At 41.7% G+C, this 27908-nt stretch overlaps 1 protein-coding gene across 1 annotated transcript; it reads left to right on the forward strand.

Annotated features, from left to right (window-relative positions):
• Positions 1-1668: 1668 nt before the first annotated feature.
• LOC126272243 (ejaculatory bulb-specific protein 3-like) lies at positions 1669-13373 on the forward strand. The gene is made up of 2 exons (XM_049974947.1): positions 1669-1919; positions 12959-13373. Exons 1-2 carry the CDS (start codon positions 1727-1729, stop codon positions 13153-13155), a joined length of 390 nt encoding a protein of 129 aa, XP_049830904.1. The 5' UTR covers positions 1669-1726; the 3' UTR covers positions 13156-13373.
• Positions 13374-27908: the final 14535 nt, after the last annotated feature.

A 27908-nucleotide genomic window follows, 5' to 3' on the forward strand; every position in this document is an offset into this window, starting at 1 on the left:
TAAGTTGGAGATCATTGTTATTTCTCCCTTTTGAGATCTTGTGGTAACATTTACACAGATACTGTCACAACGTAAAACATATTTAGTTAGAAGTCAAATACAGATATTCATAGACATAGCTTTGAAAATGTTTAAATGCAGCTTAATATTTTCATAATAATCGTCTCCTGTTTCATCCCCTTAGGGACTGAATTTCCAAAAACACTGAAACACGTATTTTTCTTTTATTACCAATCGATAAGTCAAATATCAGTTTTCATGGATACAGTTTTAAAAATTCTTTATCAGTATGTTAGTAACTATTCATTTTCCAAAAAAGCTGTCACCGCTATTCTTCCCCTCGGTGATTGAATTTCCCAAAAATACTGAAACACGTACTTTAATTTGTAGGAGAGACAAAAATTAATATTGGAGTCAAATACCACTTTTTAATATACGTAGCTTGAAAAATGCTTCCGTAGTTCTTTAATAGTGATTTTTTTTTTAAATTCACCAGATATTTCTCCCACATGGGGGCTAAATGTCCAAGAATGGTGATGTACGTATTTCTGTATTTCTCACCGAGAAATCTAATGGCAGTTGTCGTAGCAGCAGCTCCAATACGGCATTAATTCTTTAAAAAAACGTTCACACCCCTAGGAATGGAATTTCGAAAAATTCCTTCTTATTTCACCTGTACGGTATAAGATCAACACCCCCTCTACACATTTCCTGTTTCCATCCTTAGTGGTGTGGGCTGGGCGATGAGGAGTCAGTATGTCAGTTAGTCGGGTCGTTGCCTTTTACAGGTAGAGTTGTAGGGTATTTAAAGGCCCTGTAGAGGTGAAGAAGAGTGCCTGAGTGTTTGTTCAATGTGTAACGAACGCGTCCACACCTGCTAACGCGGTTATCGTCATACTGAAAGAGAGTCGTGTCCACAGCACATACTGATCGTGAAGATGTAGCAGAAAGGGCAACATGTGGTGATCAGTATTGTTGAAATAAATATCTTTGTTGATATTTAAGTCGGCAGGCATCCTTGGCTATTGTACTGAAGGCATAATTTGAGCCGTTAGGCCGCCTAATATCCCTCTTCAAACTTCTTCAATATCTGAGTTTTCGGTCGTTCTGGTAGGATCTTGTTCAGGATTCCACTGATGCCCCTAGATGGTTAGACACTCAGCCTACAATTTATGCGGTAAATTTTTAATTCTGTTGGCTTCCAGCAAAGGAAATGGGCTTCAGCCGCAGTGTTGTTCTCAATAGCATATCGTAGTAACTCACTGCACCTGACGGTGGTAGTTCCGTAACATAGAGGTTTATTTGTTATTATTTATGTTTTGAAAACATAAAACATACAAATTTCTTAAAAGTTTCAGTAAATAAATGAAAGAAATAAAATCCTCAAACCAGCTTTACTTATTTGATCGCAGATTCTACTGGAGCTGCATAAACACCACGTGTGTCACTCGCTGTGATGTAAGTCTCATTATAAGAAGTGTAAAAACGAAAACCTCGCAGCTCTTTCGTGAAAAGGTACAGTCACGCAACGATACTTATCATGACAAGGTCACGGACGGCACTTACGAATTGACATAGGTTTTTCAGTGTGACGAGTGCAAGTGTCACTTCCTGCGTTCCCCCTGCTGAGTCACGTGTGCACACTCACGCCAGGCTCTATAAGAGCAGGTGTCCCCTGTCTACGGCACGGAGTACTGCTCGCGCCCCAGACTCAGACTCACCAGCCATGGCCGGAAAGCTAGTCCTGTGCTGCCTCTTGGGGCTGTTTGTTCTCTGCATAGAGGCTGCACCGCAGGACAAGCTAGACAGCTTCAACGTGGACGAAGTGCTCAACAACGAACGTCTCTTGAAATCCTACATCCAGTGTATGCTCGATGCAGACGAGGGCAGGTGCACAAACGAGGGGAAAGAAATCAAAAGTGAGTACTGAAGCTCTTTCATATCTCTTTCAGGTAATGCGTAGTAGCTAAACAGCTACAGTGTTAATAATACAGAGACTCTTAACACTTGTCACCGTTTACTAATAGAACTAAATCTTGAGTGCTACACTTGTTTAGTTTACTTAGAGGTAAATGGTGCAATCTTTTGAAAAATGGTGGAAGTCGTAACTACACTGACTGACAATTGCTAAGCAATGGAGACATTGTTGGACAGGTACAATCACAGGCAACGACGGACGATACGAAACACAGTACATACATAATAGGTGTTGAGTGGTAAATTTATAAGGAAGAGTGGTACAGATTTCACCACGTAGAAAAGCAGGATAACAGACATAAATAACGTTCATGATTCACACGGGTTAGATCCTCAATATGCAGGTCGATATCTGACTCTCAGTTAGGAATATGGTCTCCTGAGACACGGAAAATTTTGTACCTGATATTCATTCTGGCTACCAAACTGTTGAAGAGTCTTTGGAGTACACTGTCCCAATCCTCTCGCAAGGCGGTTTTCAGTTCTTGCATGGTTTGTGGAGGGGGTGTTCATTGAGAAACGCGTCTGCCAGGAGCATTCCAGGTATGCCCTATACGTTTTGTGGCCGGAGTTACGAAGACCAATCCATACGTTCAGCAGCTCCTCATTCAGTGTGTCTGGCAGCTAAGTGTCCTGTATGGGCGGGCATTGTCATCCATAAACAGAAAGTCGGGACCTGCCGCAACCGTAAGTAGACGGACATAACCCGGAATAATTTCCCAGGAGTACGACTGCCTAAAATGAAATTTTCCCGGTACACTGGCAGAAGAGCTGAACACCCTGTAAAGTTCTTAGCAGTGTGTACATTAATTCAACCGATGTCTACAGGAACGCCTTCTTCTGGAGCATCCTAAACACTGGAACAGTGTTCCAGACTTGCTGGACCTTGAATGCGTTCCCCTTAAGATCTATTACACTGCACTTTGCCAGAATACTTCCAGCACATATGTCTTCCACTCGTCTTCTCTATTACTGGTTTTACCTAAGTGTCTGAGTCTTTAGTATTACGGCTAAATACTTGAACCACATGAAGAGCAGAAATTGTTTACCACAAATCTTATAATAAGATATTATCGGATTCTCTCTTTTCTTTAGTGGTTATACTGCATTTATCCATAATTGAAGAGTGCTGCCATTCATTAGACCAAGAAGAAATCTTTCCAAATATTATGCATTTCTTTACGGTTGTCCAGAGGAAATACATTCCTGTAGGCAACAATAAGATTAGCGAATAACCTAACAGTGTTGCTGACCGTGTCTGATCAGTCGACTAACCATTAGAGCTCCTACAATGCTTCTTTGTGGTACATCCGACTTTCCTTCTGTTCTGTTAAACAACTGCCGTCGTATACAACATACTAGCTTCCATACGTCTAATATTCCTCAAATCAATCAACGATTTATGATAGAATCTCGCTTAGTAATCGACTATGTCGTGTAGTGTAAAAAGGCTTTCGGACATCTAGGAAACGTACACAACACGTTCGCCTTCATGTCGTGTATGAACTAAGCAAGCTGTTCTGAAAACTTGTTGATTCTCAGAGAAAAATCTGTTATCTTCTAGGAACTTCGTAGTATTTGAATTAACTATACGCTATTTAATTTCCCTACAAAAGGATGCCAGCGACATTGGCTTGTAATTCTGAGCATCCGATCTTTGACAGTTTTCTAAACGGGAGCCAGCTGTGCTCTTTCCCAGTCATTCGGGACTATTCACTGTCGAGCGGTTCGCGACAAATATGGGACTATTCCGCAGCATGCTCGGTTTCAGTGTGAGTCTAACTCGTAGCCTCCAATCTGAGTCGAGAGTAGCGATGCTCTTCACCCCCCTCCCCTCCCCCTCGGCTTACTCTTTTCAGTCATCAGTCTCTCTGACTGATTTGATGAGGCCCACCAAGAATTTCTCTCTTGCTCTAATCACTTAATCTTAGTGTAGCTCTTGGACCCTACGTCTTCAATTATTTGTTGGATATATTTACTTTCCTAACACAGTCATTGGCTTCTTGTGGATCACTTTTTCATCAAATCTCTTGATTTCTGTGTAGTATCTTAAGAATGGTTGAAATCAAAATCGTTATTAGTCAATTCCACTTCTAGTAAACTACATTTAATATTTCAAATAACCATTATTTTATCGTCCTACCCATTAAATGACTAAACTATAATCTGCAGTCCACTTGAAATTTCGTAGGCGTATACAGCAGTTCAGACGTCTGCAGTTCATGTATGGTTTTTCACAGATTTCAGAACGTCCATAACCTGAATTCACTGTGTTTAGTGCGGATTTTGAATATTTCGGTATGTAATTATTATCACATTGTTTTCAATCGAGGTTCTTCAAGGCATTTTCTTGCCTTCAGTACTTGCTTCCGGATCTCCGTCTTTCGATTGAGAGACAACAATCCTTTTAATTGCCCTCTTTTCTCTCTTTGTAGTTTCTTTCACTTTTACATTTGACAGATGGAGTGATGTTGTGAATTCTGTACACCAATGCAACATTAGATACAATTGCTATACACGCGCTCAAACGAAAGGAGAAAGTTGCTACTTTTGCACAAGCTAACTGGGAACAATCAATGTGTCTTTGTAGAGATTAGGAGCGTTCAATACATCTGTTAGTGGCTCAAAGGTCTTCAAGAGTTTTATGTAAAAATGTAATTGCGTAAGCCTGAGAACAAGGTTACATGCAGCAATATCTGCATCGAGCAGAATGGAAGAAAAAGGCAGATTAAGCCTCGATGACGGGACAGTATTCAGCGGCTTATGCGATTGGGTATAGGCGGTGGTGTGTAGCGTTAGCTGCGAGCTGTGCGTAGCAAGTAGAAAGTGGATGCAAACGGAGAGGAAGGGCGTCCATTCCTGTTACTAACGGTCTCAAAAACATCCCGACGTCGGATGATAGACACCGGTAGAGTGAAACCTAATGCCTCCCATGTAAGTGACCCCGCTCTGAGATTTTCACAAGGTACTTTCTTCCTCTCACTGCCAGTAAAGTCAGTCGTCTATTCTCCGGTACAAATCTCCGCAGCCGTAATTCACCCCAGTCATCTAAGTCCTGTGGGGCATCACAGTTGCCCCTTGATAGTGCCGTTTTCCCATGTATGGTACACTTTACCTACAGTGGCACACGATAATTTTACAAACTTGACCATTTCAGAAAGTCTACCACTCTTGACTCAAAAGTCAATGATCACGCCCTTCTGGACGTCGATAAATCAAACCGTTTCCACATTAAAGCAACGAATGCACAGTTATCCGCGTCCCTCGAGATTCTTTGCATATCCACCTTATTGCACATGACGTCGGACATAGACGTTAGCCACTTTAATGTGACTATAACGTGTGTAGTGAGTTCGCACATTATTGTACTTCACTCTAGCTCAGAGATATTACATCCACCCTTTGTGAATACCGTTTCTCTCAGTCTGTGAGCATTTTTATGAACACTGAGTGCTCATCATTCATATTATGCGACTGACACATTGTCCAAACAACTTCTTTCTGCTGAATTTCGTATTTGGAGATGGTCCAACTTACTGCTCAACTCTATTGCCCTCCCTCATATTCCGTTACATGTTGTGCAGATACATACCCACAACACCAGCAGTTTGTGATCAAACGATTTGAAATGGGTAGGACGGTATCGTCTGGCTACTATCCCACGAATTTGTAGACACAACTCTCTCGATGTTTTCTGGACGGAGTGAGGCCATCGATCTGGGTATAGAAGCAGTCACGGCAAGTCCGAGACAGCTGCTCCCCAGCGTCTCTCTCACACACACACATAAGAAACCTGCATGTGGCTACTGTACATGCTGACATTATTTCTCATGTTGCATCTCGTCGACTTACCCGAACAATCTGGCTAATCTATATCAGTAACTAGCTACATATGAGACGGGACCTGAAGTTGTTCCCCAGAACGAGTCGTATATTTGCCAGGGAGTTTCATAGCAATGTGTTTTCCGGCAAATCACCCCATTACTCTACCGTGTTCTGATAGTAAGATTCCATTCTATAATTTCATTCGCTGTATTACTAAAAAACTGTGACAAATAGGGCCCACTCATTTTCGTAGGAATATGGTAACACAGCCAGTTAGCAGCTACTGCCCAAAATTTGCTTGATGTGAATTCGGGTAAAAAGCTGACTAAATAAGTGGGATACGTCGCAGACATCACCATACGCAAAATTATCATTGTTAAAAAGATTCCATTTAATCACTGGTATGTAATCTGTTGTGACTCATTTCTAAAAGACACACGTAATTCCGTGACAAACTTCCGGAATTTTAATGCTAGTCAGAAATGTAATCACTCTTCCTTAATTTAGCATGTGATCTTTCAGAAAATTACTTTTTATGCCGCTCTTGCCTACTGATATGGCATAGCGATATTTACACTAGCTCGGAATGAATTTCCTTCACACGTAAATCTCTTTCAAGATATACACTCTACTTGTGACGCTGCATTTAAGTTGAGATTAATATGGAACGCAGACTGCGCAATATATTGTAACAGTAGCAGAATTTCACTAGTACAGGTTAGAATTAAATTGAAAATAGCGTCACGTACGTACTAAATTAATTTTCAAGAGATGTAACTTTTCGATGAAGATGTAATTATATTAGGTCACGATGTACTGTTCGTGTATGTTTAAACTGCAGCTGCCGGACTCTCAGTGTTTCATGCTATCATGGACAATTATTTGTAGCACTTAGTGAAGGAATTAACTGTAACAAATTAAATATATGTTGCACGGCGTGAAGTGTTTAATATGATGCAGCAGGCTTAACAATGGTATTACGCAAAGCTACGGTACACAGTATTCACCAAAATCTCTGAATGTTATTTTTGTAACGTCTATAAATTCTAGTAAGTGGCAGGACGCACATTACGAGACATTTCACTACGCAGGTTTACGGCACACAGTTATTTTTAGACTTGTATTAATCCACTGCACTCCTACAATACTAAATGTCTCAAACTAGGGGTTGCGAGGATCTGTTTCATTTCAGGTACTGGGTAAAAGTTGTCACTACTTCAGTACCAGTCGACATAAAAGGTTTTGAGTACGGTACCGCGCCGTATTGTACAAAACTACTGCTGGAGAAAACCATAGTTTCGGCCACGGTTGCAGCGGGCTTCTTCTGGGTCTACTGGTTCATTCTGGTGCATTACTGTTCACTGCGCATACCATTACGTCATAATTTTAAAAATATAGTTCATTTCATTGGTCTGTTCTACAAGAAAAATTAAGGACGGAAGTAACTCTCGCATAATGTGTAATTGGCAAGTAACAGAGCTGGATGGAACTTGGACCAAACATGGAAAGAACTGCTACAGTATAATACAGTATGATACCGAAGGTAACTAAACGAAATACGCAGTGAGACGAACAGAAATGACACATTTATTCAAAGGCGATAGTTACACTGAAGTCATCGCCATTGTTGACGATCCCCTAGACATCAGAAAAAGCGGCGTTCTTCAAACCAATCGTGAACAACTGCGCCCCGGGGGGGCATGGCGCAGTATAAAGTTTCTGAAGTCGATGAATGGCTACAAATGGTCACCAAGCAGACAAAGATAAACATTTCCAGTCACTGATCGGTTCAAATGAAAAAAAAAAAAAAAAAACAAAGAAGCTATTAAAGCGAAAGATATGACCACCCACATCACTCGACAGGAATCCCATCGAAGATTTATGGGACATAATCGAGAGGTCAGTTCGTGCACACAATCCTGCACTGGCATCACTTTCGTAATTATGAAGGGCTGCAGAGGCAGCACGTCTTAGTATTTCCGCAGGGGTCTTCCAACGAATTTTTCAGTCTACGCCACGTTGAGTTGCTGCACTATTCCAGGCAAAAGGAGGTGCAATATATTAAGAGGTATCCTAAGACTTTCTCACTTCCGAGTATGTCTTTCCTGGAAAGAACTATACATAAAGTACGACTGCAGGTTGTGACACATTGTCCACATTCCCGTATGCGGCCGATAGTGGTTCAAATATGCAACTGCTAATACGTTTCCTCCTCTTCTCATGTTGCTCCAATTCCGCGTTTCACAATTACTGTTTCACTACATCGTTGGTGAATAAAGTGTTGAAGCATATGTCGAGCACGTTCAGTCGTAGCATATGTTTTGGTAGCTGCACGAGTTACTAGCCCACTTCCATTTTCCTCTTTCCTACCTTTGGGACCCTCACACGCTGATGCCTTCTCAGTGTGTAGGAAATAAGTAACTTCAAATACAGTTATTTGGCCCATATTGTCCTCTACGGTTTTATTTAGCACTCCATCTTCAGGTTATTCAAAATAATGACCATTATTTAACTTCCGTAATTGTGTTTTCTTTTTCTGCCAATGTCGTCCGTGTTTCGGCTGCTTTTACTGTCTGCAGTCTTATGACCGTTTGATCAGTACGTTACTCGTTTCTTCTTACGTGCTCTAATGCTTTGCCTAACAATTAACAAAGCAACTCGTAATCTACAATTCCTACGTACAGCATCTACAGGGAGGATACCGACGGTACTTTTCATAACATCAAAGCAACGCGACTGCTCTATTTTCAGTGCAAACATAAGCAGTTACTGTTACTCACTGTTGTTGCTTTCAAACCCATAGATAACTCAGTAGAACTACATTCCAATGGTTCCCTACATCTACACATACGTCTGTCTCTACATATAAATTCCGCAAGCGCCGGTGTGGTGCCTGGCGGAGAGTACCGTGTGCCAATACTAGTCATTTCCTTTCGCCTTCCGCTCACAAATGGAACGTAAGAGCACGAATTTCTGTTGTCTTGCCTTCAGGGTCCTTACACGTAATGGACGCTAACGGCAGTAGAATCGTTCTGCAGTCATCTGTAAATGCCACTTCTTTAAACATTCTTAACACCCTTCCGTGAAATTAAGTCGTCCTCTCTCCAGGAACTCCCATTTCATTTCACGAATGAGCTCTGTCATACTCACATGTCGACCGAACATACTGGTAACAACTCTAGCAACCCAACCCTTTAAACCGTCTAGGTGGGGATGCCAAGCACTCGATCAGTTCTCAAGAATAGACTGCATACTAGTTCTACACAGGGCCTTCTTTATAGATGGGCTACAATAACAGAAAATTCTCTCTATAAATCAAATCTGGCCATTCGCCTCCCCTGTTACCTTCCTTATGAGCCAATTCCACTTCATATAACTTTGCTACGTAGCGCCTAGATATTTAATCGATGTAACTTAATCAAACAGCACACTACTAACACTGTATTCGAAAATTACTTCGTTCTTTGTCTTAGTCTTCTGCAAAAAGTTACACTTTCCTGCATTTAGGGGAAGCTGCCTTTCATCAAATCAAATAAAAACATTGTCTAAGCAGTGGAGGATACAGAAAAACTTCAAGAAGGGGTCACTAAAGATGTCTTGAGCTACCTCTGCTTTTACTGTAATAAAAAATAATCGAGTCACACGCAAAGTTTAGGAAATTTTTATTTAAACTGATTACACACATATATATAAAACAATGCCTCATATGACGTAAAAAAGTAGCAATTGTGGTTCTCTTCCTTAAATTGGTTAATTATATCGTCCATAGAAGAATCAATGTCAGTGTGAGTGTTCAACAGAGCTAAGGCATTAAGTCGATCGTCCTTCGTTGTCGACCTCGAAGGTTCGCTGCACAAGGAAACAGTAGAATACTCGCGACTTTTCTCGTACAAAGGCCAGATGGAATAGTGTATCCAGATCACTAGAAAGGCCGCGACTTTCCTGTAGGTAGGTGTTGGTTATCTATGTGCCAGAGAGAAACGTATAAAATACAGTGACGCGGTCGCGCGTGCTACATAGGAAAGTACGAACACTCGATCACTCAATTCAGTCGAGTCGACTGACGAAAGAAACGAACGAATAGCGTCCTTGCTGTCTCCGGGGTGGGGGTGTAATATGGTAATACGGGCGGCCACGCAAGTGAGCGTCTGGGAGGAAGGGGGAGGGGGCGCCCCCATTATGATGTATCCGCCTCTGTGTCTAAGTCACTCTCTATCACACTTGTCTGTATACTGGAGCTTCATAAGCAAACATTCGCAGACTGCTGCTCATCCTATTCGACAGATCATTTATGTACCTACAGGATGAAGTAGAAATGCCGCATCCGGCGATTGGGTTGCTACCTCTCATCACAATTCAAGACGGCAGTGTATCGAGTAAAACCTAGTGCGGCCAAAAGCGAGACTCTGGCAACGCTGTAACTGCATGTAGCGTGGCCAAGAACAGGCTGCTCCTACACTGCGCTGTGGTGGGGCTGTATCATTAGCTCAGTAAGGCGCGGCAATGATCGAGTCACGTTCAAACCAAACTTTTTTTTCAGTTAAAGCATCAAATTGTATTCAATTTACGTCTCCAAAATGCAGTATCCTGCGTACTTCTTCCTGCTACTGTTACCTTTAAACTGTTAGAGATAACATGGACTTCTTATAGACGGAAATGATCACTTTGTTCCGTCCATAAAACTAAGCCAATAGAAAACAATAGTGGATTTGTGACTTTGTCTGTATCCGGTGAGGTTCAAAAACACAAAAGGTACGTCGCAATACAGTGAACTTGATACTACGCACAATAATTCCATTCCGCACATTAGAAGTCCAGAATTGTCATCACAGAGCCGGTACGGCCAATTATGACAATGATTTACTTTACAGAAGATTTTCTAAGCTACCACCTTGCATTTGCAGACACTTCACCACTCTCTGGGTCATAATTTTCTAGAGCCTACGCAACACATCTGCATCTACCGCTGTCGAATCGGAATTCCCGTAAGCTGTTAGATAGTGTGGAGTACTACAAACATGTTTCTTTAAGTGTACCCAGAACCTCTAACGCTTCATTTGAATGGTTATGTACATTCATTCAAAAAAGTGGCAGTGCACCATCCTTCTGAAACCATAGCATTTTCCGAACACCAAGTGGACCGTTTTCTAATATGTCAGGCAAAGTATCGCAAAGAAACACACGATACAGGAGTGGATTCAACTTGTCCGACAAAAGATAAGGGGCGAAAAGCACTCCTCATACGAATCTAGACACCAGGCTTTTGCCAAAGCGCTCTTGAAAGCTACTTTCATAGGTGGTATGAAAGTACCTTCACCAGTGAAGTTGGATTCGTCAGTCTGTTTCGCGTTATTTATCTATATTCAGCAATACACAAAACTGTACTCGTCAAAAGACACTTCTGGTAGCTGGTATTAAGTTAACGTGTTATGATATGGATGAAATTCCTCACCGTGAAACACCTCACCAACTAGTTTAGAGATATTTGGAAGTGCCTCGCAAAATCACGGGTACTTCACCGAGACCGCTGCCGAACTGTTGCAAGAACCGTGTCCCTCATTTGTGGAGTACATCTAGCCCTTGGACGACCACTGCCCATTGCTTTTGAAGGAATATTAGGGGTTTTCAGAAGGCGATGCTCCAGGCGACGGAAAACAGTCTTATCGGGATGATACATATGAGGATATACGCACTAGCAGCAGCAACCCGCCCCAAAAGCATATCAACATTTTCATCGTGTACTCCACTGGGATGCCATCCTACATGATCTTGACAAGTCCAGTTATGGTTGCGGCACAGACAAAGATATCCAGACAGGCAACCTCCGTAAGGGCCTGTTGACGCGGTCAGGGCTGCGGGACGGGGGGTTACTCTGTGGTTGCGGTATGCGCAGCTGGTAGGCAGTGTCATAGGCTGTTGCTGCCTGACAAAATCATGTCCTGCTTATAAACGAGAACTGGAAATGGATTCTATTGTGTTGGCAGGAGAGCCAACACCGTGTTACTAGAGGAGGCCGAAGTGCACGCGTTTTAGCTCACGCAGGCTGGCGTGAGGAGGGAAGAACTATACTGACGTGAGGCTCCAACATGACAAGGAATAAGAATTCAGAAAGCGGACGTAAGTAGTTAGATACTTTAATCCATTAATGATGAACGTCACTCTTGACGGTACATGAGTCAGAACAGTATGTGTTCAGAAGACATAGTAACTAAATATGGCGCCTTGCTAGGTCGTAGAAAATGACGTAGCTGAAGGCTATGCTACACTGTCGTCTCTGCAAATGAGAGCGTATGTAGTCAGTGAACCATCACTAGCAAAGTCGGCTGTCCAACTAGGGCAAGTGCTAGGGAGTCTCTCTAGACTCGACCTGTCATGTGGCGGCGCTCGGTCTGCAATGACTGATAGTGGCGACACGCGGGTCCAACGAATATTACCGGACCGCGGCCGATTTAAAGGCTACCACCTAGCAAGTGTGGTGTCTGGCGGTGACACCACTGATTCCAAAATAATAAGAAAATAAATAACGAACCTGACGAGGATTTGAACCATAGCTCGGTGGTGGAGATTGGTTTGATGTCCCAGCAGGGTGCTCAGTGAGCAACAACGCCTGGTACGCTAGTGCGGAGTGATACACGTTGCTCTATGCGTTGCGCGATATGGATGTCTTGTCCGCTCCTCGTTTTCGTACATATTATCTCAGAACGCACCCAATCTGATTTTTCTAGCTAAACTTTGCTCTTGAGTCTGGATGAGGACTAGCATGCCGACCACGAAATACGCCATTTTTTCTTCACACTGTACCGAACAAGACCCCTCTTGTCACACTTCCCTGGGGCACTCCAGGAGGTACTACTGTCTCAGCTGAACACGGGGAACCTACTCCAGATACTCGGACTTTAGTCTGTAGAGGGACACTGTAAAACGCTTTCCCGAAATGTAGGAATATGGAATGGGACTGTTGGCTTTTCTTCCAAGGTTCTCTGTTTCGATTATGTTTCAAGTAGAGACAAAATTTCTGTATATGTTAAGGTGAAGTGTGTAGCTGTTGCCACAACTAATGCAAGATTGCATTAAATCATACATTTTCGTAATCGTGTAGCACCCTCACAACCTCAGCTGACTGCCACTCGCTTTATTGCGTTTTTTCTTCTTGCAGAGAGACTGCCAAAATTTGTGGCGAACGGGTGTCTGGACTGCACGCCCAGCCAGCTGGAGAGAGCTATCAAGACGCTGAAGCACGTCACGGAGAAGTACCCTGAAGAGTGGACCAAACTGAAGGCCAAGTTCGACCCCACTGGGGAGTACGCCAAAAAGCACGCAGAGACCTGGAAGCAGCGCGGCATCACCTTCTGAGCCGACCCAGGCGCTGCACACACCATTCAGCTGACACGAAGTAGTCGCCCATGATACGTCGCCCACATGAATACTGTCCCAGAGATTCACAATCTGAAAATTTATAATTTTCACGACAATAATGTTTCTCCATTCACACTGTGTCTTGAAGTGATGCGAAATCACTCTTACTCTGTTAACAAGTCAAATTGCAAATAAACGGTTCTTCAACTCTTCAATATGTTTTGATTATCGATGAATGAGTAAAAATTTTCCCCTCACTTTCTTCTGCTCTTACACACACACACACACACACACACACACACACACACATACACACACACACACACAAACTCGCTTTTGAACAGAACCTGTCGAACAAAATGAAGTACTTTATTATCGTAACTATAATTTTACTGTGCTCCAGAATTCTATTTATGAACAACTCAGACCATAATGGTTCAAATGGCTCTGAGCACTATGGGACCTAACTTCTGAGGTCATCAGTCCCCTAGAACTTACTACTACTAAAACCTAACTAACCTATGGACGCTACACATATCCATGCCCGAGGCAGGATTTGAACCTGTGACCGTAGCGGTCGCGCGGTTACAGACTCTAACGCCTAGAACCGCTCGGCCACACTGGCCGGCCAACTCAGAGCATATTCTGCAGTTACGCCATATTTGCCAGACTTCCGGTGTGAGAAATTTTGTTGCTTTTTCCGAACTGCACGACCAGGCACAGTTAACGAACATGTGGAAAGGATGCATCTGATTGATCAGGGAAACGTATGACATGTATTATACACATGCTCGAACATCGTGTGTCACTAAACCTAATGGATTCTACATGAAATCCTCTTGAGTATTTAGGAGTATGTCATTCAGTTTACTAAATAGAAGCTCGTTGGAATGATCTGTTAGTGTCGTGTACCACACTATGTGTTGTGAAAAGTAAACAGTAACCTATGGTAGAGATCTTTTTGCATTTCTCGTGCCTGTAAATGGACACCTACAGAGCTATATGTTACTTATAGGCCGTGAACAGAGAGCTGCAGTCCAACATACTAAAGAAGCCGACCATAACAGGTAGCTGACTTTCATTACGTAGTACCAGGACTTGGCATGTGTTAAATGCCCCCTTTCCTTCATAAGTACGCCGCAGATCCATTCACACCTGAAATGTAAGTGGAAGACAATAACTTTTTGGGTATTAAATTAAATTTCCGAAGACTTTGGGTTGCTCGTTACTTTTGGTCTTCCTGTTTTCTACAAAAAATGCGAATTTGTGTTGATAATTATTACTTTACATCCTGCTATCCCCGTGTGTGTGTGTGTGTGTGTGTGTGTGTGTGTGTGTGTGTGTGTGTGTGTGTGTGTGTATGTGTGTGTGTGTGTGTGTGTCTTTCGGTATGGTTAAGTTATTGTGCAAACCTTCTTTATTATTAATATTATTTTTACGACGGAATTTTTAAACATTATATAAAGCATACATCAGGTGTTGGAAATATGAAATAAATCATTCCACATTTGCAGAATACTTGAAACACCATCCTGCCAATACAGGACATGATATGAAAATCATTAGCACCAAGATCCACATCAAAGGCATTACAAGAGTTCGGGCACAATAACAGAGAACAAATACGTGATAAACGAACAGACATACACTAGTGCAAACTCTCTCCACTTAACTTAATGAACGAAATGAAAATGTAAAAAAAAAAAAAAAAAAAAAAAAAAACACAGACACACAAAGGGAAGCGGGAGGGGCGGGGGGACTCCGGAAAAAATGAAGTAAAATAAACTAAAATAAAAGATTTGCGTTATCAGCTTATGATACTGAAAACACAACCTGGACCGTGGTGGGATACCATATTCATTATCGTCGACGGTACGGCCCGGCAACTAGGAGTAATGGTCAGCGGTACCATTTTTTTTTCATAACAGTACCTCTTTAGCTGTCGTCCGTGTTATCCTTAAAGCACAACAGTACAGCTACGATATTCTAAGTCCCGTTTTGTTGTCCTTTATGGCATGAAATAGTGGGCTTAAATGTCAGCAGGATAACGCCCGGACCCAGCGAGGTGCACAGTGGTTAGCAGCGAGGACTCGTATTCGGGAGAACAACGGCTCAAACCAGCGTCCGGCCATCCTGATTTACATTTTCTCTAAATCGCTTCAGGCAAATGCAAGGATGGTTCCTTTGACAGGGCACGGCCGACTTTGTTCCCCATCCTCCCCAAATCGATGCGACCGATAACCTAGCTGTTTGGTCCACTCCCCCGAAACAACCAACCAACTTCAACGGCCCCGCACCCCGCCCACTACACCCCCCCCCCTCTCCCCCAATAACTTTTTTTGTAGAAGTTTGTTATGCCGTTACAGATATGCTGTTATGTCACTGTCTAATCCAAACTCGAGGGGTGAATCTGGATAGTGACTGTGATGCTTCAAATGGTTCAAATGGCTCTGAGGTCTATGGAACTTAACTTCTGAGGTCATCAGTCCCCTAGAACTTATAAGTACTTAAACCTAATTTGTAACCTCCCCACCAAAAAATTATATGAATAGTATTCACATTTAGTGTAACCTCCCAACAGAAAAATTCCGTAACCTGCCAACAGAAAAAAATATAATTATAGCATTCATTCAAATTCGGCGTAACACAGTTAAAAATACCTCCCAACAGTAAAAAGAATATAAGTATATAATTCTCATTCAGCGTAGCCTTCCAATAGATACACTTCAAAACTTCCCAACAGTGAAATTTCGTAGCCCACCAATAATACAATGTGACTAATCTCTCAATAATAAAAAAAATGTGACTCAATTATATCCTTTCAATAATGACTGAATTTAAACTGGTAAATTTAGGACGTCAGCAGTGTTGGGTCATGGCCCTGAAAGACCATACTCAATAAATTGAAAATTCTTACCTCAGTCTAGTCGCCGGATAACGCATATATATCTGCTCCTATATGAAACTAAACTTTTCTGGCACAGCCCAGGGCAATGCTGGCCGATACATTTGTCATGTACAAAAAGAAACAACAGATTTTTCTTTACAATAATCGGGATGACCATGAATTGGAGAAATTAGTGAATTCTTTAAATTGAGATGAATGTCAAAAGTTACTTTTTATGAGAAAGATTATTATTAACAGATTTTTTAAACATTTAAAAGGGGCTTTATATAACAATACTACATATGCGCGAAGCTGCTTTATCTTAACTACAACGCTCAGGCTCCGCCATCGCTCCACCACGACCGGCCCAGCCAACACGATACACCAGACTGCTCGCTAGCAACTTACTGCTACTAACACACAGCTCCTCCTGCATACAACACTGCTCTTTGGTCTGAGATTCTCTTATAGCTCACATATCGCATGCAGCGCGTGAGAAATCCATCGAAATTACATCTGCTCGAATGCGCTAACAACAAATTCCTTAATCATGGACCTCTTACATGACCCTCCACTGAGGGGGCAAAAATTTTCAGCGATGGTGAGTCAATTGGACTTGCCATGAGCAACAAATTTTTCTATAATCTATTTAGTTTTCTAAGGCTACATCACAGAGTATGTACATTACTGACAAGTGCAGAATATATTAAGAAATGAAATAGAGTGCACACCCACTGATTTCAGAGCATATTCAGAAATGACAAAGTATATACGCAATGAGTACAAAATATATTAACAAATGACATACAGCACACACACACTGTATAAGTGTTTACCATTTTACAAGAATTTAAACAAATTGAGAAATGAAATAAAGTGCAAACGTACTGTATAACTCTTTACATTTTACAAGAACTCAAACATTTTGAGAAACGAAACAAAGTGCACACACAATGTATAAGTTTTTAGCATTTTTACAACAAATAAACATATCAAGGGGTGAAATAAAGTGCACATGCTCTGTAGAAGTCTTAAGCATAATTAGGACAACTGATATTGTTAACAAATGAAATGAAGTGCACATGCACTGTATATGTCTCTATCGCTTTACATGAATTTAAACGCACGGTATAAGTCTTTACTATTTTATAAGCATTAGGAAAGGATTGGGAAGGATTGCATCATGGTTGTAGCACAGTAGGTTGCACGTAGCTCCACTGAAAGTCCATATCATTCTACAGAAGCACAACACCAAGTGAGACACTCTGAAGTTCTCTTCCTGAAGTATTAATCAGTATAGCCAAGACAGTGAAATGTTGTATTAATATTGTATGTTATCATTTTGGTAGTACATCAGGCACACCAAAGAGTAGGACCATAATGACATCTCCATTGTTCAAGGTGGTCGACAGCTTGATATGTCAACACCACATTCTTGAAGAATCCATAATCTCACGTCAACAGAGAATTAGTGGCAAAAACCAAATATAGTGCTACATGATCATGAGGATGGACAGGACATACGGATATTGCAGTAACTGCTGGTAATTAGATCAGAAGGTGAAGGACATTAAGTCTTGTGCTAGTCATGATTGAGAATTACATAGCGTATCAACCGATTTGAATAATTATTGGCACTCTTTGATTAGTTACTAAACATTTCTGTACTATGTATGGAGTATTACAGAACATTATTCATAAGTAATCTCATTACAGTAATTATTATAGAACATTATTCATAAGTCATCTAATTACAGTAATTAGTGGCATCATCAATCTTCTTATTACAGTAATCATTGGCATAACATTTATAGAGTACAAAAAATATTATTTACAGAAATTATTGGCATAGCATTTATGCATTAGTCATCATATTACAGTAATCATTGGCATCATAAGTCATGTCATTACAGTAATTATTGGTACTCATTGGCCAGTTACAAACCATTTTTTATGCATTATCCAGAAGTCACCATTCAATGAAGAGTTAATTAATGGCATAGCATTTATGCATAAGTCATCATATTACAGTAATCAGTGGCATTCACTGGGCAGTTACTGAACATGTAGCAAGTACTGAGTATTACAAAACACTATTCATAACTTATCTCATCACAGTAATTATTGGCATTCATTTACACAGTATAACAAAATATTATTAATAACTCAGGTCATTGCAGTAATTATTGGCACTCATTGGCCAGTTACAAAGTATTCATATAGTTTTACAAAACATTATTCAGTATTATTCACAAGTCATCATTCAAAACAAGAGTTGTTGTGTGTAGCAACAAGCTGCTAGTGTTTATATATGATATCATGTAAGTGACATAAGACATATTTAAAATGTAAAACATTCGAATTATTACTCAATGTCTGTAGTCCAATAATACATAGACATAAGGGAATCAACACATCAGAAAAATTTGCATTAGAAATATATCTTAAACTGGTAGTATTATTTAGTTGTATACTGGTGGTAGTTGGGACTGGTAAAAAAATTTAATAAAATTGTGCTGGCAATGCATTGCGTTGGGATCGATAATTGATTGCCGGGGCATGAAAATATTTGCTTTTGACTTGTTGCTGGAAATAAGGATTACTAACATCATTTGTCATGAGTCAGCTGTATCAAGGTTATGAAGCAAGTAGAGTATATGTGACCACATTCATAAATGGTAGACAAAACTGGGAAAAAATGCAAGTACTAGAACAGATTTAATAATTAAGTGCTTATAGCGTATTAGTATCATGAAAAGCTTCTCCTGGGAAAAATACAAAGTGTATTATTGAGCTGAAAGAAAAAATGTATATTACGCTGAAAAGTAGTAAGCCTCGAATTAACAGGTAATGAAACGTGTACTTCATATATATGTACTCTAGTTGTCTTTTCCAAAAACATTCAGTCATTATACCATGCAACTTAAGACATACTGTCAAAAAGAACTGCAACAAATACTTAAATAAGTATAAAGCATCTCTTAATTAATACAAAATATATAAACCTCATCATTATCCTCATCTGCAAAGGAAAACTTCATTATTCATATTATCAAAACTTCATCATTATCATCACCTGCAAAGAAGAACTTCATTATTCATATTATCATATTCTTCGTATAACTATTCCTCATTATTTATTATCATCTGCAAAAAATAGACACTTCATTATTCATATTAATATTATCATTTACTTCATACAGTTATTCATTATCATGCATTAATTCCTATAGTGTAGAGTTTCTTACTTCTAGCATATTTAATCACTAAAAATAACATGTGTAGTTCTGTCTGACAGCTTGCAATAATCGCCTTGTATTGTGAAAGAAAAGTAATTAGTCAAGACTGCTATCATACGATGTGTGTAGTATATTCTGGTTAATGCTTGTTAATTCTGATCCATTTACTCTTCGTGACAAGATATTGCATTTTTTCCTTCATTCTGATGGTAAAATTTCGATTTCATAGTAAACTACTGTGGTTGTTTAATTTACTTCTTTTACACGGTGTTGCTTTCTGAAAATGATGAATAAGGATTAATATCTTGCATTTAAATCACATACTCATTAAATGAGAACTTGTTTGTTGTGATATGATTAAGCGTACAGCACAGCATGACAGAAAACGTATTAGGTCAAAAACATAGACAGTTTAGAAGTGCAAAAAATGTACACACAGTATCATAATGTAGCAGCAAAAAATGTGAAATAGAAACGATGTTGACTGTAGGGCCTAGAACCGCTCGGCCACCCCGGCCGGCAGTGACTGTGACTCATAAGTCTAGCGAACCAGAAAACTGTGATTTAATACTAACATCGGTCGTTAACGACAATTTTTACATTCACTTCTTATCACCCCCTGTGGTTAGGGTAGATAACCCTTAAATATTATTATACAAGTAATTTTATAAATAAAAACAAAATTTGATTGATGTTGCTCCAGACGTCTATGTCACCTCCGTTTTACCCTCATCCTTATAGCCAATAGGTGATTCTTATCAACGCAGAAACCTTCATGGTTTTACACACAACAACTCATGACATTTTAATCACAATCGTATGATTAGTACAGCATCGCACAGAAGACGAACAAACAAATATTCATTTCTGTCTATTAGACAGACTGCAGTTGATTTTTGGTCAGTGTTGTGGTACAGGACAGTATGAAGACGACCTACGTGATTAGTAGGATTCACAATGTTTGTCATACACGATGTATATTAGACACAAATGAACATCGGAAGCTAGAGACAGTTAAAGTTTTTGTTGCAATTAAAACACATCAACATAATCTGAAGCGCCAGAGAAACTGGTATAGGCATGCGTATTTAAATACAGATATATGTAAACAGGTAGAATACGGCGATGCAGTCAGTAGGGACTATATAAGGCAACAAGCGTCTCGCGCAGTGGTTACATCGGTTACTGCTGCTACTGTGCAGATAATCAAAATTTAAGTGAATTTGAATGTGTTGTTGTAATCGGCGCACTAGCGATGGGCCACAGCATCTCCGAGGTTGCGATGAAATGTGGATTTTCCCGTACCACCACTTCACGAGTGTACCGTGAATTTTAGGAATCCAGTAAACCATCAGATCTCCGACATCACTGAGGCCGGAAAAAGATCCTGCAAGAACGGGACCAATGACGACTGAAGAGAATCGTTCATTGTGACAGAAGTGCAGCCCTCCCGCAAATTGTTGCTGATTTCAATGCTGGGCCGTAAGCAAGTGTCAGCACGCGAAACATTCAACGCAAAACCAACGATATGGGCGTTCGGAGCCGAAGGCCCTCTTGTCTCCCCTTGATGTCTGCAGGACAGAGAGCTTTAGTCCTGGCCTCGGAGCGTCAACATCTTTATTCGACTGTTGGTCACAGTAAACATGTTACCTGGTCGGACAAGTCTAGTTTCAAATTGTATCGAGCGGATGGACGTGCACTACTTTGGAGACAACCTCATGAGTCAATGGACCGTGCATGTCAGCAGGGGACTATTCAAGATGGTGGTTGCTCTGTAATTGTGGGGGGCTTGTTCAGTTGCAGTGATATGGGACCCCTAGTACGTCTTATCTAGACTCTGGAAGGTGACACGTACGTAAGCACCCTGTCAGAACACCTGCATCCATTCATGTCCATTGTGCATTCCGACGGACTTGGGCAATTCCCGCAGAACAATGCGACACCCCACAAGTCCAGAATTGCTACAGGGCGATTCCAGGAACACTCTTCTGAGTTTAAACACTTCCGCTGGCCACCAAACTCCCATGTCACGAACATTACTGAGCATAGCTAGAGTGTTCAGAAGCGATCACCACCCCCTCGTACTCTCACGGATTTGCGGAGAGCCCTGCAGGATTCATGATGTTACTTCCCTGCAGCATTACGTCAGACATTAGTCGAGTCCATGCCACGGCGTATTCCGGCACTTCTGCGTGCTCGCAAGGGACCTACGTGATGTTAGGCAGTTGTACCAGATTCTTTCGTTCTTCAGTGTATACTTGGGGGTGGTTTTAATAGATTACACCTTTCACTAAGCATTAATTCAGCCATGACTTTTTAGAAGGGCTTAAGTCCAGTTTTATCTTTTTTCAGTGACGTCGGAATCTTGACAAAAAGTGCATACGTTTGTGTTAAAAGAACTATACTTCTACCAGCCTTGACAAAACACCAAGGCTTCAATCTTTTTATGTAAATTCAGTAGTGCTTAATCGGGAGCTGAAGTCCTTCTAACACTGAATTTTGCGCGTGAACAGAATGAAATAGACTGAAAGCTGTTACATCTGGAAGTAGTAGACCAATCTCTGACCACGAAGATAATAGAAAAGAAGCTGCGATACCCTTGTTCTTTTATTATTCATGATTATTTTAGTGTTTCAAGATGATTAATTATTTAATGAGACACCAAGAAAAGATAAAAAGGGGAAAGATGTGAGGAATGACTGCTTGTTGTTAAGGAATATGTTATAATAAGCTAGCTCAAAGGAAAAACAATACATAAGCAGTCAGAAGAAACTGTAAATATTATCGAATCATGTGATATATTGAATGTGAATGCCAAGTGGCCACAATTCTATAAGAAAACAACACATTCAATGGAAACAATGAAAAGTTCTATCCCCCATTCTGAACTACTTTCGTTTCAGACTTGTGACTATATGGCATTTAAGCACTGTTTGGATATGAAAGTGTATATAGTGACTTCACCTTACATATGCAGCTCTGTAGGTCATATACTTAAGCTTTCACGGCCAAATGATAAGTGTAGTTTTCCCTAATAGCTTATCCAGAAGACAGAGTCCCCGTAAAAATCAAGATAGCAGTAGACATTCAGCAAATACTGTCATATACACTCCTGGAAATTGAAATAAGAACACCGTGAATTCATTGTCCCAGGAAGGGGAAACTTTATTGACACATTCCTGGGGTCAGATACATCACATTATCACACTGACAGAACCACAGGCACATAGACACAGGCAACAGAGCATGCACAATGTCGGCACTAGTACAGTGTATATCCACCTTTCTCAGCAATGCAGGCTGCTATTCTTCCATGGAGACGATCGTAGAGATGCTGGATGTAGTCCTGTGGAACGGCTTGCCATGCCATTTCCACCTGGCGCCTCAGTTGGACCAGCGTTCGTGCTGGACCTGCAGACCGCGTGAGACGACGCTTCATCCAGTCCCAAACATGCTCAATGGGGGACAGATCCGGAGATCTTGCTGGCCAGGGTAGTTGACTTACACCTTCTAGAGCACGTTGGGTGGCACGGGATACACGCGGACGTGCATTGTCCTGTTGGAACAGAAAGTTCCCTAACCGGTCTAGGAATGGTAGAGCGATGGGTTCGATGACGGTTTTGATGTACTGTGCACTATTCAGTGTCCCCTCGACGACCACCAGAGGTGTACGGCCAGTGTAGGAGATCGCTCCCCACACCATGATGCCGGGTGTTGGCCCTGTGTGCCTCGGTCGTATGCAGTCCTGATTGTGGCGCTCACCTGCACGGCGTCAAATACGCATACGACCATCATTGGCACCAAGGCAGAAGCGACTCTCATCGCTGAAGACGGCACGTCTCCATTCGTCCCTCCATTCACGCCTGTCGCGACACCACTGGAGGCGGGCTGCACGATGTTGGGGCGTGAGCGGAAGACGGCCTAACGCTGTGCTGGGCCGTAGCCCCGCTTCATGGAGACGGTTGCGAATGGTCCTCGCCGATACCCCAGGAGCAACAGTGTCCCTAATTTGCTGGGAAGTGGCGTTGCAGTCCCCTACGGCACTGCGTAGGATCCTACGGTCCCAGGTCCAAGGTCGACGGGCACGTGCACCTTCCGCCGACCACTGGCGACAACATCGATGTACTGTGGAGACCTCACGCCCCACGTGTTGAGTAATTCGGCGGTACGTCCACCTGGCCTCCCACATGCCCACTATACGCCCTCGCTCAAAGTCCGTCAACTGCACATACGGTTCACGTCCACGCTGTCGCGGCATGCTACCAGTGTTAAAGACTGCGATGGAGCTCCGTATGCCACGGCAAACTGGCTGACACTGACGGCGGCGGTGCACAAATGCTGCGCAGCTAGCGCCATTCGACGGCCAACACCGCGGTTCCTGGTGTGTCCGCTGTGCCGCGCTTGTGATCATTGCTTGTACAGCCCTCTCGCAGTGTCCGCAGCAAGTATGGTGGGTCTGACACACCGGTGTCAATGTGTTCTTTTTTCCATTTCCAGGAGTGTATTTCCCATGGAGTAGAAGAAAAGATTGTGTACCAAGCGTTTGTTAACTGGAGCAGCATGGCCAGAGTAGATGATCTTAGTGAAGAAGACTGAAAGACCAATCTTCAATCAGTATTTGTAAAATCATAGACTTGATGCCACCTTCCAAAACCACAGTTTATGTTTTGTTTATTGTGTGTTTGGATGTTACTGGAGGTAATAAATAATATTAATTCTGGTGGACTATTAGATACCTGCAAAAATTAAGAGATCAAAAGTTTTACATGGCTTTAGCGGTCATTGAGGAAAATATTTTATGATTTTAGTTGAGAATAATATTAACAAAACAATAAGAAATACCGCTTTTCGAATATTTTTAAAAATGAATTGTGAAATGGACTTCCGCCCATGAACTATAAACACATTAAATTTACTTCTTAAATTAAAAATTTTCTAATAAAAATGTCTAACAATAAGAGTAGCGTTAGTGACAGTAGTTTGAATTGAAGTCACACGATTGAACCAGATGGCAAACAATATTTTTTCCCTGAAAAGTAGACTCAGTGGACTTAGGCCGTTTTAGCAAGTTATGACTGCGGAATGAGATTTTCACTCTGCAGCGGAGTGTGCGCCGATATGAAACTCCCTGACGGAATAAAACTATGTACGGAATCGAGACTAGACTCGGGTCCTTTGCCTTTCGCGAGCCAGTGCTATACCATCTGAGCTAGCCAAGCACGACTCACGCCCCCTCCTCAAAGCTCTACTTCCGCCAGTACATCGTCTCCTACATTCCAAACTTCACAGGAGGTCTCCTGAGAACCTTGCAGAACTAGCATTTCTGGAAGAAAGGATAATAGCAGGTAGGCAAAGCTCCCGAGTTCCAGTCTCGGTACACAGTTTTAATCTGCCAGGAAGTTTCATGTTATGACTGATTTGTCTCAATAACAAAACTACATAAAAATTCATCGAAGGTGCTTTACTAGTAACTTCACTATAAATCGATATTCTCACTAAGGCATTACGATATACGATGCATTATGTTGCGATAAAGGTCACGTGACACGACGGATACCATGCGACACCTATGTTCCCACACGACCGAAAAGAGAAGCAACAGGACACAGCAAGCGGAAAAAGCCTAACGTTTGGTGCACTGCTGCCAGCCTCGTTGCAGACAACTTCCAAATATGGCACGTATTTACTCGAGACTAGAAGAGGTACGGAGATCCTTTGAGCGTTAAAAACAATTTCGATATGTTAGATACTTTGACATGGAGCATTATATTTCAATAGTGATACATGTCCGTTTTTGTTCATATTGAGATACAGAGTCCTAAAGTTAACTGAGCGCTTAAAAATCTGCAGTTGAGATACCAGAAATATGCAAGCATGTGGCTTCTTGCTACAGATGAATCTTTCTTTCTGTTTGTTCGGCTCATTAATTTCAGAAGCATTATAGAGAGAAAAGTGGAGGTAATGGACTTGTACCACTATTGAAATAAGCGCATCATGTGTAGTAAAATGCACCAAATGTAAGTTGTCCACTGAATGCTATTTTCACTGGAAACATTTCGAAATATATGTTGCGTTTTACTTAATTTCGAAGTAATACAATAACTGTGGGGAGCAATGAAAAGAAAACCAGTTGATTGGGAAATTGTGGTATCAGACTACAAGATACAAAAAATACACAATTTTATATTGAATAATTTCCTCAAAATCGAATGAAAAAAGCTGCACAGTAGAGACATGTACAAAACCGAAAATAATGTTACTTCTTAATTTTTTTACAGAAAAGTAATAATTTTACTGAGAAAATGGCTACGGATGAGTTTAAGTTTCCCTCCTTATATAACATAAAGTACAATTACATGGGGAAGCTAGCACTCTGTGTTGCGCTAGGTGATACGGCACAGAACCATATAGGTGTTGTATCACTGTTGTCCCAGTGTGGAGAAGTTACGTCGGTTCAGGTACGTTTCTATGTGCTCCGCCGATGCAGGCAACTTCTGCGTTGTATTTTCAGTCACATCGCATATCGTACCACATATCGTATAGCCTCAGTGAGATCCACGCTTAGCTGGTGGCAACATCCGGCACGAAGTGCACGTAACTATTATGACAGACTCCCTCCACATTTTCCAGCATTTCCAAGTCGACCACCAGGTAAAAACCGCTGCCCCTCTCCTAGACGCAATGATGATCATATTAGCTTAGTAGATGCTGTACTGTTCTTCTCTGGACCAAGTATCCGTGGTCGCGGTACGTGTCCCTCTGTGTCGGGGTGTGTGGGTGGAGAGAGGGGTGCATGGACAGTCGCACCCTTTATTGGGATATTCAGTGGTATCGGTCAATATTGCCATCAGTTAACTTTAATCCCATACTGAGACCATCTGAATGGTGCTGTGCAAATCACGATACAGTGAGCTTGTTAAATAGTAGTTTCGTACTGAGAAGACAAAAGTAATCGGATTATTTCTAACATCATGTCGGACCTCCCTTTGCTTTGCGTAGTGCAGCAACTCAACGGAGTATGGACTCAAAAAGTAGTTGAAAATTTCCTGCAGAAATACTGAGCGTTGCTGTCTCTATAGCGAAGGTATTGCCGGAGCAGGATGTTTTACACGAAATAACTTGTGTATTATGTCCCATAAATTTTCGATGGGATTCATGTCGGATTATATGGGCGGCCTAATCATTCCCTCGAGCAGTCCAGAATTTTCTTCAAACCAATCGCAGACAACTCTGATCCGGTGACAGTTGTTTGGGAACAAGAAGTCAATGGATGGCAGCAAATGTCTGAAAGTAGTCTGAAACGGCCATTTACTGTCAGCGATGCGTTCATTTGGACCAAAAGCCCTGTCGATACCGTTTAAACACAGCCCACACCATTACGGAGCTACTATCAGTTTACACAGTGCCATGTTGACGCCACATTCGAATCCTACCATCGGCTCTGGGGCTCATCGGCCCAGACCACGGTTTTCCAGTCGTCTGGCGTACATCCGATATTGTCACGAGCCCAGGAGAGACGGTGCAAGCGATGTGGTGTTGTTAACAAAGGCACGTCGGTTGCCTGCTACCATGTCCCATTTACGCAAATTTCGCCGCACTCCCGTAAAGGATACGTTCATCGTACGTCCCACATTGATTTCTACGGCTATTTCATTCATAACTGCTTGTCTTTCAGCACTGACAACTCTATACAAACGCTGCTGCCCCCAGTCATTAAGAGAAGGCAGTTGTCCACTGCGTTGTCGGTGGTGAGAGATAATGTCTGAAATTTGGTATTCTCAGCACAGTCTTGCCACTGTGGATCCCTTAATACTGAATTCCCTATCGATTTCAGAAATGGAATTCCCCATGCGTCTAGCTCGATCTACAATTCCTCGTTCAATGTCTTAATTCCCGTCGAGCGCTTCCCATCGGAAGCGGTTGATCTGAATCATCTGAATACAAATGACAGCTCCATTAAAGCACTGCCCTTTTATACCTCGTGTACGCGACACTAGCGCCATCTGTATATGTGCATATTGCTATCCCATGACTTTTGTCACCTCAATGTATTTGGAATTCGCCATACAGTCTTCTTTGGGTGTTTAAAGACCATCTAGATTTGAAGAACCACATTTCAGATATGTCACTTAGGACAAGACGATCAGGCTTTATGAGCAGTGAAACACTGCCGCATGTGCAATGCGTGGGGTGTGCTGATTGCAGATCAGTGTGGGTAGGTCTTAGGGATGCTGGATGAAGGACGAAGTGTGACGAGTGTAGTCCAGGAGTTTGGAATTGTTCAAAGCATTTTTTCACGTTCATGGAGAGCACTCTTACTTGCAGGCTCTGCTGCCTGAAGGAGATGTGGTGGCCGACGCGGTCAAGTACAGAGCAGATGACCGCTATACTATGCAACAGGCAAGAATGCAACACAATTCAAACAGCTGGTGCAATTGCTATCGCAACCGGTAGCTTTGTCGAACATGATTGTTTCGCTGGTCAAAGCTCAAATGGCACCCAGGTGCTCCCAGAAAATTATGTGGTAGGATTAGACCGGATTTGGGTAAACAACATTTACTATGTGTAAAACATTTATTACAAGACATTATAAAGAGCAAATTTCCAGTTTCACATAAAGAAAA

Source organism: Schistocerca gregaria, chromosome 5 (assembly GCF_023897955.1).
Source record: "Schistocerca gregaria isolate iqSchGreg1 chromosome 5, iqSchGreg1.2, whole genome shotgun sequence".
Lineage (NCBI taxonomy): Eukaryota > Metazoa > Arthropoda > Insecta > Orthoptera > Acrididae > Schistocerca > Schistocerca gregaria.

Bases quoted from the DNA above. Each gene is read 5' to 3' on its own strand.
- LOC126272243 (XM_049974947.1), top strand. From the start codon at position 1,727: ATGGCCGGAAAGCTAGTCCTGTGCTGCCTCTTGGGGCTGTTTGTTCTC. The intron at 1,920-12,958 runs GTGAGTACTGAA...TTCTTCTTGCAG, and splicing joins CGAGGGGAAAGAAATCAAAA to AGAGACTGCCAAAATTTGTG.